This window comes from Dromiciops gliroides, chromosome 6 (genome assembly GCF_019393635.1).
Source record: "Dromiciops gliroides isolate mDroGli1 chromosome 6, mDroGli1.pri, whole genome shotgun sequence".
In the NCBI taxonomy this organism is placed as follows: domain Eukaryota; kingdom Metazoa; phylum Chordata; class Mammalia; order Microbiotheria; family Microbiotheriidae; genus Dromiciops; species Dromiciops gliroides.
In genome coordinates, this window is record NC_057866.1 from 210253447 (window position 1) to 210268898 (window position 15452).

Consider the following 15452-nt stretch of genomic DNA (forward strand, 5'->3'; position numbering starts at 1 on the left):
AGAGAGAGAGAGAGAGAGAAAGAAAGTAGATGGAAGGTAATCTGAGAGGGGTTAGGAAATAGCAGTTTGGGAGGACTGGGAACGGCCTTCTGCAGAAAGTACTACTTGATCTGAGTCTTGGAGGAAGCCAGGAAAAAAAAAAAGAGTCCGAGGTAAGAAGGCAGAGTATTCCAAATATGGGAGCCAGCCGGTACAAGCTGGGAGGTAGGAGAAATGAGACATCTTCCCTCTCCAAAACACAAAAAGAAAAAGAAAAAAGAATACAAACCCCTTGAGGGAAGGGATTATCTTCAGATATGTTTTCCTAGCATTTAGCCCAGTTTCATTCATTCACTTATTCATCTATGGATTGATTCACTTATTTTGATAATACAAGAGTCTTATTTACATAAGGTCAGATGCAAAGATGTTTTCAATTTTTGTTTGAAACCATTTGATCAGTGATCAGATAATGCTTTATCTTTACAAAGTCACATTTTGCATAAAGTGAAAGGATTATATCTGAGGGGAGTGGCAGTGGTGACTAGGAACTCCAGGAATAAAATGTATTAGAATGGAAAGGAGTAGAGACTGTTGATTATTTAATGAACCAAGGCACCACACTCATATGATTATCACATTGATCTCTTCTCCCTGAAAAACTATTCCAATGAATAGCTTGACACAATAAAAGCTTGTTCCCATATAGCAATGCCCTCTAGCTAATGAGGTCAATTTGAGTTGGTTGTATGTAATTGCTTGGACATGCCTGTTACATCAGGGCAAAATAATATGTAGAGTTTGTCTTCAATTCCAGACTTCTCTGGAAATGAATCCTTAGAAATCTGAAGGACTGACTGTAGAAACCAATTTATCATGTTCATTTGTGCAATCAAATTGTCTTAAGATCAATCAACTCATTAATCTATAAGCATTTATTAAGTACTCACTATGTTCCTAGCAAAGTGCTAAGCACTGGAGATACAAAGAAAAGGAAAAAAAATTCCTTCCCTCAAGGAGCTTACGGTCTAATGGGGTGTGTGTGTGTGTGTGTGTGTGTGTGTGTGTACATGTATGCACACGTATGTGAAGGATAACATGTATATACAATGGCAAATAGAAGATACATATGAAGTAAGTGGAAGATGATTTGCCCCCACCTAATCCTGAAACTGAAGCACATTGAAACAAAGAAGTCATCCAAATTACTTTGTAATAACTCTAAATTGTCCTTATTATTACTGAATAATTCTTTCTAGATTTCTTAGTTTGAAAGCATCATCTGGTCTAATATTATTTTATAGAGTAGGAAACTGAGATCCAAAGAGGTTGTCAGTCAGCCATCTACCATTTATTAGGCAGCTACTACTCGCCAGTCACTGTGCTAAGAGCTAGTCAAACAAAGAAGGGCAAAAACTAGTCTGCATTGAATCCATCCTCTCCAACTCTAAATCTGGTTCTCTTCCCATCATACCCACTCATTTTAAAATTTCATATACTTACAATAACTCCTCCATTAATATTTTATTCTGATGGCTCATAATCATATGGATCTTCATAATGATAAGGAATCTGGAAGATGGAGCTCACTCCTCCACCTCTCCTCCTATAATCCTTTCCTGACACTTCCCCCACCCCCATCTGCCTTCCTGACCCCTCCCCCAAATGAGTTGCTTTACATTTATTTTGCATATATTTTCATATACTTATGTATGTACATATTGTATCCTTCAATAGGATGAAATCTCAATCAGAGATTGTTTCATTTCTCTCTTTGTAGTGCCTGGAACATAGTAGGCACTTAATAAAAGCTTGTCATTGAGCACAATTGGTTCTTGAAGGTTATAACAGCAGAATGTGAACTCACTAAGACCTTGCATTCTGTATATCCATAGCAGTATGTTCCTGGGTCTAAGACATCATGAAGAACAAAAGTTTCTATCAAAAGCAAGCATCCATCCATCCATCCATCCATCTATCCATCCATATGTGTATACACTCACACATATATGTGCGTGTATACACACACATATATGTATACACACATGTATCCCTACATATACATATGTATATTGTCATGAACCCCTTTGCCAGTCTGAGGAAGCCTATGGGCCCCTTCTCAGAAAGACTTCAGTAGCAATTCTGACAAGTGTTTCTCCCAAGGCTTGTTAAGATCACAGAGGCTGATGACCAGAGAAGATGGCTCTCAGGTTATGATCTCTTTTTGACCTGCAACTTATGAATACAATTTATTGAGACATTGTGTTTAGTACAGGAAGAATGAACACCCACACCAATAAAATTGTGCATTCTTGCAAAGGAAGTGCTTATTTTTACTAGTATGAACATTGACAACATGAAATATATTTTGCTCTCAGAAATGTACTCCCATTCTGCATTATAGTCAGTACATGCTGTGAGAAGACAACAAGTGCTCCTGAACCTCTGGGAATAATGAGCACTTTAAGGTTTGCAAAGAACTTTACATTTATTATTTCATTTGAATTCAGGCAACATTATGACTCAAGTGCTATTATTATTCCCATTCTACAGATGAGGAAATAAAGGTTAAGAGTAGCTAATTGATTTGTCTAGGGTCACATTGATCTTAAGTGACTGAGGCAAAATTTCAATTTAGAATTTTCTTAACCCAAGTACAGACCTTTATTCCTTATGCCAGTTGAGTTATCTTATGGACTATTCCCATTGAAAAACTTTCTTATTTCCATAGTAGGTATTTCCTATATCCATAGCAGTGTGTTCATGGACCTAGGGTATCTTGGAGAAAAACACTTTTGATCAAAACCAGAGGTTGTTAATGTGTGTGTGTGTTTGATGGAGCGTTTTGGCATTCTGGGGTAGCCTATGGACCTTTTCTCAGAATAATATTTTTAAATAATTGAAGGAAATGCTAAATTTCTGTTAGATGTTACTGAAAAAAAATGGTTTCATTTTCTTACCATCCAAGTTCATAGATCTTTTGAAATATTCCCCTTGTAGATCTGTGAGCCCCACATTAAGAACCCCTGATCTAAACTGTGCTTTATAGGGATAAGAATAAATTCTAAATTTTTAATTTTCTTTAGATGTATTTGGTGAAACAATAAACTTTTTCTATTTTTAAATGTGCAGGACTATGCCTTTATTCCTGGTAGTCTAAACATGGGGAAGCGTGATATTTTCTCTTTTAAATATTTAACTTTTCTGACATTTTAAAACAAACACCAATCATAAACACACAATACTGATTTTGGAAATGAGCTGGGCTTGGATATATAACCTGTGGAAAATGGTAATTCCATTCGTGCAAATGGCAAAAGGTGATAGTTTGTGTCCCATACTTATTGGATGACTCTAAGAATGTTAAAGCTGGAAGACACTATCTTTTGATAGATGAAGAAAGTTGAGGCCCAAAGAAGTGCTGGGAAAGTTGGAATCAACATCTAAGTTTCTTAATTTCATGTGACCCAAATTATTGGCTTTTATTGTAAATCTCATTCTTGAATTGCTCTGAAGACATTGGAGTTGGATGGGAGAGACCTTTGGGTTGACTCTATGATGTCATTCAGGGAGTTCACTAGAATGTTTCTTCTAGGATTGGGGGTCATTGATTGAAAAGACAAAATGCTTTAGAAAGAGAGTATGGATGGAAGGAGGAAAAATTATCTTGCTCCCTTCTTTTCTTGGCTTCTGATCTAAGGCTGGTCATGAAATTGCCTTATTTTAATAGTATTGTGCCAATGCTTGGAAGTGAACAATACAGCAGCTCCCACTATAGCTTTGTTGTGAATGACTTTAGATGCACAGTGCAGTGTATATGAATTATTTTAAAATATATCACCAATGAGCTATGATATTCTGGGTAAGTTTTTGAACCTTTTTGAACCTCAGTTCTTTCATCTGCAAAATGAGGGGAGTACACTAGATAAGGTCCCTTCTAGTCTTAAAAATTGAAGACAAAATGTCTTATAAAGTAATGTAGTGTCATGAGACCATCACCTATTCAAGCCTATATTAAGCCACAGAAACAGATGAGCCAGATGAAGTAGTAGAAAGCTGAAGAAATTATCAGGTTAATTTTAAATCCCTTGTTAGAATCTCTTGTTAGCTCACACTTAAGTTCCACAGCTTGATTTTTCCCTAGCTCTTAATGCCCTCCAGACTCCTGACAGATTACTTTGTGTACAATTGATATATACATATATGTTTCTCCCAATAGATGATAAGCTTTTTGAGGGAAGGCACGGCACGGAACCTTTTTCATACTGATATTCCTAGTGCCTGGCACAGAATATGCTCTAAATAAATGCTTATGGATTGCTTGATAATTTCTTACAGTTTACCTTGAAATAGGTAACTGAGTAAAAAAATGTTCACAGATCTAATGTTCTTTATGTGAAGAGATTCATTCCTTTCACCTAATAAGTGAGCGGGCTACATGTTGACCAATCTACACTTGTGATTTTTCCTGGGTAATACTGAGTGCTGGTGACAGAAGGCTAAAATGAGATAGATTTTAATTATCTAAACCTTCTCTAGTCTAAAATGCCATAGATAATTAAAACCTGAGTGCCCACCCTCTTTACTGCAGATTCTCAGCAGACAGAAGCCTATCCCTCCTCATTCCAGAATGGGATTCCCAAATCCCTTCCACAAGACCCCTCACTCCCAATACGCTCAGTCTGGCTTGAGTTCTTTGGAATATTCTCTCATCTGAGGACCACTCAGTCCTCAAGAAACCTCCTGGGTCACAGATACTCTGCCTACATTCCTATGAAACTGCTAGATAACTTCCCCCTCCCTAAGAGAAGAAGAAAACAAAACAGGCATAGTGCGTCCATAATCTCCAAAAGTCAGATTTATTCAACCTGACACATCAGTTACCCCTAAAATTCACCAAAGATAAGTTAGCCCTTATGTTAAAGTCCCCATCCTATGATATGTAAAATGCATCTTCCATTTTTAAAATGGACAAATTGAGATGCAGAGGTTAACTGCATTAATCAGTGTTGTAACTGAAAAATTCTGATGCCAATTCAGTGCTCTCTTTATGTAAGGGTTTCCATTCTTTCTTATGGAATTTGATGTTCTGTAATTTTTTATTTGAAATTTTTACCATCAAGATTCCTCCCCCTGCCCCACTTTAGATGCTTTTCTTGCAACTAAATTCCACAGGCATCCGTGATAGGTGATGAGACTTGGTCATTCCCAGTGGCTAGGTATGAGTTAATACTGGTTTCCCTGATTTACAGATGTCTTCCTTCCTTCCTTCCTCCTTCCTACTTTCCTCTCTCTTCCCTTTCTTTACTTCTCTCTTCCTTTGTAAAATCACATTAAGTGGAAAAAAATAGGTAAGTCAATTCAATTACAAAAGTAATTAAGTGTCTACTTGTACAGGGCTGATATAATATCAGATATAAAAATATATTCACCACCTTCATAGTATTGCAATTTAGTAGGATAGCAACCAGACTTGTAATTTCATTGGCATTAGGAACTCCTAGATGAGGAAACTCTCTTTACTATTATAAATTGTGCATTCTCTGCACCTTATAGAGTTGTCTAGAGCACTGAGAGGTTAAATGATTTGTCCAGGGTCACACAGTCCATATGAACCAGAGGCAAGACTCTGAACATGGATATCCATCACAGCACATTACTTCTATGATGCCCTGCTGCCAGTTAGTAGGGGGAATGAGTACACACAGAACAACTATACAAAGTATTTGTGATGGGGGAAACTCTCCTGACATAAGCTAGAGAGAAGTTTTTTTCTTTTTCTCTGTGCTAAAAGCAGAACAGCTATGGCATTCTTGACTTGCCTTGCTGATAATTTTATCTTTCAGAAAGTAGAGAGGAAGTGACAAAGAAGAATGTTGTTCTGGACTTGGCTCTGGCCAGTAAGGAAGAACTAGTTGGAAGAGAAGGGATGATGGAAACCTTGAAGGCAGCAACCATGTTATCTTAGAATTTTTAACAGATAAGGAGTGAAACACCAGACAGGGTCTGACGTGTACTCTAGATTTGGGGAAAACAAGATTTCAAAGAGTTCAGTGAGATGGCCCAGGGGAACTCTACAAGGGAAGCCTGATAAAGAAGGACTGGAGACTTTCAAGATTGGAATTTTGGTGACATGGTCACAGTTGATTCTAATGAGGCGGTAAAGGGGGTGGGTGTCTACAGAGCCCAGTCTGGTGGGACAGAGAGCTGACATTTGCACTGATTTAGATTTTAAAATAATAGATTTGGATAGATACCATAGATGTAAGTAAAGACAAGTAACTAAAGATGAATGCAAATCCATGGTCTGTCCCTGTAAGAACAATGTCAAGAAAGCTTAATAAAGCTGGGTATGATCCGAGGCTTTCTATGAGCAATTGGCTGAGTAAGACAATTAAAAGCTGTATTGATTGAGAACTCTTTGAAAAATGGATTGGAGAGGGGGGAAATGGGAGGCAGGGGCAGCTGTTAGGAGGCAATTATAGAAGAAACAGGGTTTTGGACAGGCGAGTAAAAACAAGGTGGATTGATTCAGCAGACTATACAGTGACTCTGAAGTAAAATGTGTGTTCAAATCTCCTCTCTGTTACAGTGGCACCTTGAGAAGATAGCCTCTCCCGGTCTTAGTTTCTTCACAGAAATCCTTTCCCCATCTAGAGTGGTGACTAAGGAAAGAACTGGACCTGTGCTTGGCACGGGTTGTAAGATGGTAATGGAGAGAAGGAAGAAGTAATTTGTCTCTCTTTTGTCTCTGTTTTCTCTCCCAAGGAAAACACTATTCAGACTGGGAAAGGTATACCAAAAATAGACATGAAGGAATTGTAGCCTGTTATAAAAGAGGTTATGGTAAGAAGACTGTTATCTGTCCTTTAAATGCTCAAGTCACCAGGCCTGGATGAACCACATCCTATGTTCTGCAATGAATTGTGGAGATGGCTCCTCACTGACTCTGAGGAACAAATTAGGGAGATGCCATTGTCCTGGGGGTTACTGTGAGAATTAAATGAGATAATATTTGTAAAGCACTTAGTGCAGGACTAAAGTGGACAGCTAGAGGGCTCAATGGATGGAGCACCAGGCCTGGAGTCAGGAATAACTGAGTTCAAATCCAGCCTCAGACCCTTACTAACTGTGAAACTCTGGACAAGTCACTTAATGTCTGTTTGCCTTAATAGACTGGAAAAGGAAATGGCAAACCACTTTGTTAAGAAAACCCCATGGATAGTATAATTTACAGAGTTTTGAAGAGTTGGACATGAGTGAATGACCACAAAAACAAAGTCTTGGTTGCCACAATGACTGGCATATAGTAGGTGCTTAATAAATTCTTGTTTCCTGCCTTCCTCCTTGCCTTCTTCCTGGCTTGCCTCCCTCATTCCTTCCTCCCTTCCTTTCCTCCCTTCCTTCCTTTTCTTTCTTCCTTCTTTCCTTCCTTTTCTTCCCTCCTTCCTTCCTTCCTTCCTTCCTTCCTTCCTTCCTTCCTTCCTTCCTTCCTTCCTTCCTTCCTTCCTTCCTTCCTTCCTTCCTTCCTTCCTTCCTTCCTTCCTTCCTTCCTTCCTTCCTTCCTTCCTTCCTTCCCCTCTTCCCTTCTTTCTTCTCTCCTCCCTGGTCACATGGTGTCAGAGAGGGATAATCAATGGACAGCCCATATGTTCCACTGATATCCTTACCATGTCCAGAGAATGTGGGAAGGGACTCCAGTGTGTTGGTTGTAACTTATGGAAGGACATGAACAACAGTTTCCTAGGATGGATAGGCAAGGATTAATTGTGTCCTGCATCACTAGAAAAAATGCCCACATTGATTTTGTAGAGCCATTTGAGAATTCAATATTTTGAATCAGCATTTAAACTAATTATCTGATATCTTTAGCTGGAAAGTAGTCATGTGGTATAGTGGAAAAAAATTTAGATTGGAATAAGAAGAGAGCTGGATTTGAATCCTGTCTTTGACACACTAACTGTGTAACCATGGGGAGGTCAGTTAAACTCCCTGAGCCTCAGTTTCCAGTAAAAATGGGTATAGTGGGGCACCTAGGTGGCACAGTGGATAAAGCACCAGTCCTGGATTCAGGAGGACCTGAGTTCAAATCCAGCCTCAGACACTTGACACTTACTAGCTGTGTGACCCAGGGCAAGTCATTTAACCCTCATTGATACCTGTTGTCCCTACCTCACAGGTTGCTGAAGAGACTCAAGTGAGATAATGCATGTAAAGAGTTCTCTGTGTCAATTTCTATTAGTCTTTCCTTAACAAAGCCTTTTCCTTGTGCTAAGGAAGCCTTTTCTTCTTCTTTTCTTGTTTGTTTTCTTTTGATGAGTGACATTGATTCCAAATAGCCTAACAATAAATATCATGGGATTAAATATTCAACATTTACTAAGCATGTACAATGTGCTTTCGATGCACTTTGGACACAAAAAATATTTATGACACTGAAACTGTTGTCCAGGAGCCTTCACTCTGATGGTGACAAAGGCAAGCCTACCAGTGATACAAGAGCACAGGTGGTAAATGTAAGTACTCTGTGGACCGTGAGAAGAGATCGCTTTCAGCTGGGGAAGCTATGGAAGCCTTCAGTGGAATAGGGGGCACCTGCACTGGCTTTCGAAGAAAGGAATTTAGCAGTGGGAAAGTAAGGGAGGAAAATCCATTTCAGGCATGAGGAAAACCTGGACAAGAAGAGGTCAGTGAGAGAGAGAGAGAGAGAGAGAGAGAGAGAGCAGAGGATAGAGGAGACTATGGAGTTCATGTAGTGGGAAGTTCACCAGAGTTTGGAAGCAGAAGACTTGGATTTGGCTGCCATGTTTGTTACCTGTGTGATCCTGGCAAGCCACTTCACCACTCTAAGGTCCTTTCCAACCCTAAAATCCTACAAAGGTAAGTGGCATGAGCCAAGGCTGGACACAGAGATGGTAAAGATAATAAAGAATTTTTAGTCAGACTCAGGGGTCACCGAAGTTTCTGGAGTGACATGATTAAAGAGCTATATTTGAGAGATTAATTATACTGGAAGCAGTGTGAGATATGGTTTTGAGGTGGGGTTGGGGGGTGGGGCTTGAGAAAATGGTTAGGAAATCATTCAATAACCTATGTGAGGAGAAGTAATGGTCTGATCTAGAGTTGGTGGCATTAGAGTAACTGTTATGAAAACTCTGTAAATGTTGGTTTCTTTTGGATAGTATAGACAGAATTATAATCTCTTCTGCATGTCATGTCCTGAATTGTTATTTAGATAATGTTATTTAATTTCTTATGAAGCCTAAAATAAATGCTTATGTACATAAAAACATGCACGATTGATATTTGTATTATTATTTACTAATAGTTACTTTCCTTATTGCTTTATTCATTTACCTGATTTAAAAAAACAACAACAAATACTGGTCTGTTATCCCTTTCATTTTCTCCTCCCTTATTTTATTTTAAAATTTTATTTATTTGTGGTGTTTTTTGTGGGGCAATAAGGGTTAAGTGACTTGTCCAGGGTTACATAGCTAGTAAGTATCAAGTGTCTGAGGCCGGATTTGAACTCAGGTCCTCCTGAGTCCAGGGCCAGTGTTTTATCCACTGTGCCACCTAGCTGCCCTTACTCCTCCCTGATTTTGAGTAGAAAATCTAAGAAAAATATTTTCCCTGTGTGATCCATGCCCCTAGAGTGTCTCCCCCCCCCCCATCCTGAAATAGCAGCCATATTAAAAGCAGAGGTTCCTTTAAGGAGAATTCCTGCCATCTATGCACTACTGATAATGGGTTAAATGAAAAGAATAGTTAGCTACTGTAGAAGTGGAGAAGGAAAGACAGAATTATCATTCGTTTCTCTATCTCAGTGGCTAACTTTTGGTCACCTTCTCCCTTACTGCTCCATCTATCTTCTTCCTCCTCTATTCCTTGGACAAGAAGTATAGAGCTACCTGTTTCTTGAAAGACATGTCCAACTCTATTGGGGAAATGTCACTTAGGACACTGGGGCTGAAGCAGCTGTCTGCTCCTTCTTCCTCTGGAATCAAAGATGTTTTAAAACCCAAATCTAATACAGAAAAGGAATTCTTACATGAAGACAAACCTTTTAGTTATTTGCAAACTATCCTGTTTTCCTCACTTTTCCCTTTAAAAACACAGTCAAGCAGTCTTGAAAGACTTGGTCTAAATGATATTTTTTCAGGAACACAAGAAAGGAAATGCTTTTTAGAAGAGCTACAACAGGTAATAATGAATCATTTCACCACTGATTTGCTTGCTCATTGTAAATGGAAGGTGGAAAAGAATCTCAAGATTAAGATCATGGAGGGTGACCTTAGAGTCATGGAAGGTAATCATCATATAAGACCAATCACTTGTTTTTCAGTTGTGTTTGACTCTCTGTGACCCCATTTGGAATTTTCTTGGCAAAAATACTGGAGTGGTTTGCCATTTCCTTCTCCAGCCCATTTTACAGATGAGGAAACTGAGGCAAATAGGGTTAAGTGAGTTGCCCAGGTCACACAGCTAGTAAGTATCTGATATCAGATTTGAACTCGCAAAATTGTCTTCCTGGTTCAGGCTCCGAACTATGTCCACTCTGTCACCTAGCTGACAGTATAAGACCATGCACATATTTAGAGCTAGAAGGAACCTTGGAGGTCCTCTAAACCACAGATATCAAACATGGGGTCTGTGGGCCACGTGGTATCTATAACATTCTTGAGTGTGGGATTAAAGTATTCCAATCGGATTTTAACTTGTTGATATATTAGTAAAAAGAAATAAAGAAACATGTAGTTTTCTAAATCAATATGCAATCTTCAGGGATTATTATGTAGAATGACTCCTGAATCTATTTGAGTTTGGCATCACTGATCTAGACCAACTTCCTCATTTTTCTATGGGAGGATGTTGAAGTCAAGTACACTGTACTAGACCATAGGTGACTACTTTAAATCTTTCCACTGTATCACAAGAGATCATGACCCGTATGCTTGCTTGCAGAAATCTCCTCCCCTCTATTTTAGAGGAACACAAGTGAAGAGTATACAAATAAATTGAGTATATCAAGATAACCTTGGGGGAAAAATTTTAGCTTTCATGTCATGGTATTTCTATAATTGAATTTTGGTCTAGAGCAAATATCCATGAGAATGATCTTATTGTGGCTGCATTTGTGTGGCAGTTGCAAAATATTTTTCAAAGTTTAAATCAATTATGGAGTTGGGTGATTGTGTGATCACTAAGGCACCCCAAACATCCAGCTTTGCCTTTTAGTGAATCTACTGACGACATGATTTTGCAGCCAATTTAATAGCTGAGCCAACACAACTCAAAGAAATAGAAACAGCAGCAGTAAATATATATATATATATATATATATATATATATATATATATATATATATATATATATATATATTTTGGTCAGGGGCTGTCCTTTTGTTACATCAGCGGTTCTTGTATCTGCCCTTTGTCTTTGAATGGTGAAGATGAATTTTTTTGAGGTAGACAGGCTTTCCCACTCCCAGATGTCTTAGATCAGGGGTTCTTAACTTAGGATCCAAGGACACCCAAGGGGTCCATGAACAAATTTCAGAGGGTCTGTGAACTTGGATAGGAAAGAAAATACATCTTTTTTTCACTAAACCAGAATAAACCAGATTTTGTCTATATAAGACCAAATATTTTAAAGTATATGGATAGCTATTTTGGGGGCTTCTTAAGATGCTAGTTTAATGGTGTCTTTTTTCACTTTTATAATTTCAGTGGGAATAGGCACGGAAATGGCTGTTGACTTTAGTTATGAAAAATTATTAAAAATTCCTTAATTGATTATTCTATGCAATGGTATGCCTGATTTGGGGGGAATGGGGTGAGGAGAAGGTACAAAGCAGGTAGAGGATGTGGGTCTTGCCCTTCAGAAACTTATATTCTAGTTAGAAAGACAATTTATGCACATAAAATAAGATACCAATAGTATTACATGATGAACTTCTATAGGAGTTCAGAAAAGATAGGAATAGCTGCTGTTGATTATTGTTACTAGCCAAGCAATATATTACCATTAGCCTCTCAAATCCAACCAAATGGAAATGTTTCCTTGGAATTAAACCGTATATTATAATATCATAGTAGTCTTTCAACCATATGAATAAAATGCATTTTCACCTTAAACACCAGCAGAAACTTGTCAGTTTCATGTCAAGAGTAGCACCTATGACCCAATTCTTTATTTCTTCAGGAATTAATGCAAACATAATTTGTCCTTTGTTAGGTTTAGAAGTCCATTTCATTAATATAAGTAAAAGAAAACTGTGATCTAGAAACTACTAAAATAGTTTTGAGAAGAGATAATGGAAACTTTTCCCCTTTGTAAATCCATAAAAGGCATTGCTTGGCCCAAAGCATCAGAGTATTTTCTGCTTAATTTGCTTAAGAACATTTTTTGGTTTCAATCAACTCTGCTTGTTTAATACCACAAACTTGCTTTAACATGTTTATATATTTTTTTGAAATGTGTGAAACAGTTTGACATAGTCCTTAATATGCTTCTGTATAAAATATTGCTTCTTTAAGATATCTGAGAAGGGAATTTTCTTGTTCATTCTCAGGAAAGTGCATGAATAGGACAGAAATAGAACACAGAAGATTTTTCTTTGTACAAAGGCATTGTGCAATGAATTTTCAAATTAAATTGTCCCCAACTTGTTTAGCATTTTGGTAACATAAAGAATAGGTGGAGACAAAAGATAATTGTTTCAGGGGGTTCAAGGAGGTTTTTTTTTTTAAAGAGTTTATTGCTAAAATACACAAAATTTTTCTAATAAGCATCACATTCTTATAAAAAAGCCAATTAGATCAGGATATATTTTAGAGTTCATAAATTCTAGATTATTTGTCATGGCTATGAGTCATAGCATCTTAGATGCAGAGTTGGATGGGACATCAGAAGCCACTGAATCCAACTGCTTCATTTTACAGATGGGAAAACTGATATGAGAGGTTAAGTGACTTGCCAAAGGTCACTCAGCTTTAGAGTTCACTATGCTGAAGAAATCCCAGGTTTGACTCCCCCTCCAGGTATCTGAGAAAGCATTTAAACCCAGGTCTTCCTGACTCGGAGTCCAGTGCTCTATCTGTTCCAAAAATCATTTACTTGTAAGACAATACTGGTATTTCTAAGCAAAAGAAAGATGGACTTTCCTAGAAAAAAAATTAAGTATTATGTTATTAGGCAAGCATATTACTATCACTTATTCTCCCAAGACACTTATCTGACAGATTTTCATTCAACTTAACAGTTGTAGTCTTAGAAAATTATTCAAAATTCCTGGAAAAATGGGAACAGACAGCAGTATCTTTGGTTTCTGTGTTGACAATTCCCTAAACTTAAATTAGCCAACCTAGGTTATACATCGCCTATATCTCCCAGATGAAATTTCCATCAGGAGAAGATAAACATGCCTAATCCAAAGGAACAGCTGCCAAATCTCTGTACTTTTCTCCCCTTCTTCCTCTCTGCCAGAGATCACATAGCCGTGCAATTGAAAGGAAAGGGAGTTAAAGGCTGGGGAGTGAGGGTGTGTGTGTGTGGGGGGGTGGCGGAGGGAGGTTCACAGCTCCTTGGACTTGCCACATTCACCTCTCCTGAATTCTGGGAAACCACCCCATCACCAGTGCCCCTCCCCAAGGTCTTGACTTCAAACTAGTGAACTCCCCTTCATTCCCTTTCAGCAAACGGGAACCAAGTTTGAAGAAGCAATTTTCTTCAGAAAAGTGAAACTTTGACAACTACTTAGCAAACTCTGGCTCTTCTCCCCTTCTCCATCATCATTCAAAACTCAGCTTTCCTGATTTTCCACTGTCTTCCTCCCTCTGAACTCTGATGTCCAGGAATTAGTAGTCCCCTCCCACACTGCCCAGGTTAGGTGTCATTCAATGCTCACTGGACAGACTTCTGCAGACTCTTTGAAAGCCGAAAGACCAAGATGCGAAGCAGAAATACCTCCCTTACAGAGAAAGTAAGAGAGGGAAACACCTACCCTGGTGATGATTAAAGGTTGATTAAAATCTATCCCTCCTGAGAGTCTGAATCCCCAGGGCGCAGGGCCTGGGAGAATGACATTCTGTGGCATGGTGTCCTTTCGTATGGGCTCCCACGAGTGGCACCTTTCCTGTCCCCCCTAAGGACGGGGATGGTGTAGAGAAAGGTCCTGCCAACAGCACCTCTTCCCCAAAGGACAGCTAACACTCTAAGTCTCGGAATAGCTTCCCTTCTCGCCTTGCAGCCTCTCCACTTTATCCCTGTTGGTGGGTGACGTCACTAGCCACACCTTCCTTCTCCCCCAACATCCCCCTTCCCCCCCCCCCCCCTCCCCAGGAGAGCTCCAACTTTGGTAGTAAGAGAAAGTCTGGACGCCAGGGAGTTTACAAGAAATGCATTTGCGTCGTGGGCGCTGCCTCTGCCCATTCCTGGGCACAGAAAGGAGGAGGCTTCAGGTTACAACTTCCTATGGCTTTCTTCAAGCCACACCTGGCCTGTTGTTGTTTTCCTTGTTTACCTCCTATTGAATACACAGCTAGGGACATTAGGTATGAGCAAAGGTGGGAAGGGCTGGATGAACACTCCCGGAGAACTTGATGTGAAAGGTGTTGTCATTAGGATGTGTTACTGAGTGCATGCCAACAATTGTTCATCTAACTGTGCTGTTTGTCTATATATCTATGTGAGAGCTAGATATCACATGTGTTCTATATGCGTGGTATATACATACATATGTATAATGTATGTCTATGTATGTATGATACACATATATCATGTATAATGGATATTTCATCAGAAGACTCCTGGGTAGGAAATTCCCTCTATTCATGTAGATGACTTGCCCTGAGTCTGTCTGTCTGTCTGTTTCTCTCTCTCTCTCTCTCTCTCTCTCTCTCTCTCACACACACACACACACACACACCCCCTCTCAATATAAATAAATGTGTATATATGTATATCTATACACGTATATGTGTGTATGTATGTATATATGTATGTGTGTAGATATGGATATATAATGTATATATGTATGTAATCTCAGAGAAACCTATGTCTTCTGGCTCCAAGGCTAGCTCTCTATTCATTATAATGTATCTCTCACTTTTTCTGTTTTCAACTCTATCTCCACTTCTCTCTCTCTCTCTCCCTCTCTCTCTCTCTCTCTCTCTGCTGTTATTCCTCTATCTGTGTCTGTCTCTACTGTTCTCTCTGTGTCTGTCTTTGCTTCTCTCCTTGTCCCTGTTCTTCTCCTGACAGAGTCAAAAAAGATTTATTAAATGTCATCTACATGCCAGGCATTGTAATATATCCTGGGGATACAAAGAAAGGCAGAAGACAGTCCTGATCTCAAAGATCTCACCCATATACCTGTATGGTGCTTGTGTATGTCTGTGTGTATATGCACGGTGTTGCAGTGCTATTTAGACTTTTGAGACACCTTGCATATCCGGCATGATTTGCCT

At 38.9% G+C, this 15452-nt stretch overlaps 1 protein-coding gene across 3 annotated transcripts in view; it reads right to left on the reverse strand.

Moving 5' to 3' along the window:
• Positions 1-14236, reverse strand: part of PDLIM3 (PDZ and LIM domain 3) — a 57970-nt gene extending 43734 nt beyond the window's left edge. For 2 of the 3 annotated variants that reach the window (XM_043969669.1, XM_043969667.1), the window contains exon 1: positions 13988-14235. In XM_043969669.1, the coding sequence (XP_043825604.1) occupies positions 13988-14080 (93 nt within the window). In that variant the 5' untranslated portion in view covers positions 14081-14235. Of the gene's footprint in view, positions 1-13987 lie in introns of all 3 variants that reach the window. The other variant, XM_043969668.1, reaches the window with a different exon arrangement.
• Positions 14237-15452: the final 1216 nt, after the last annotated feature.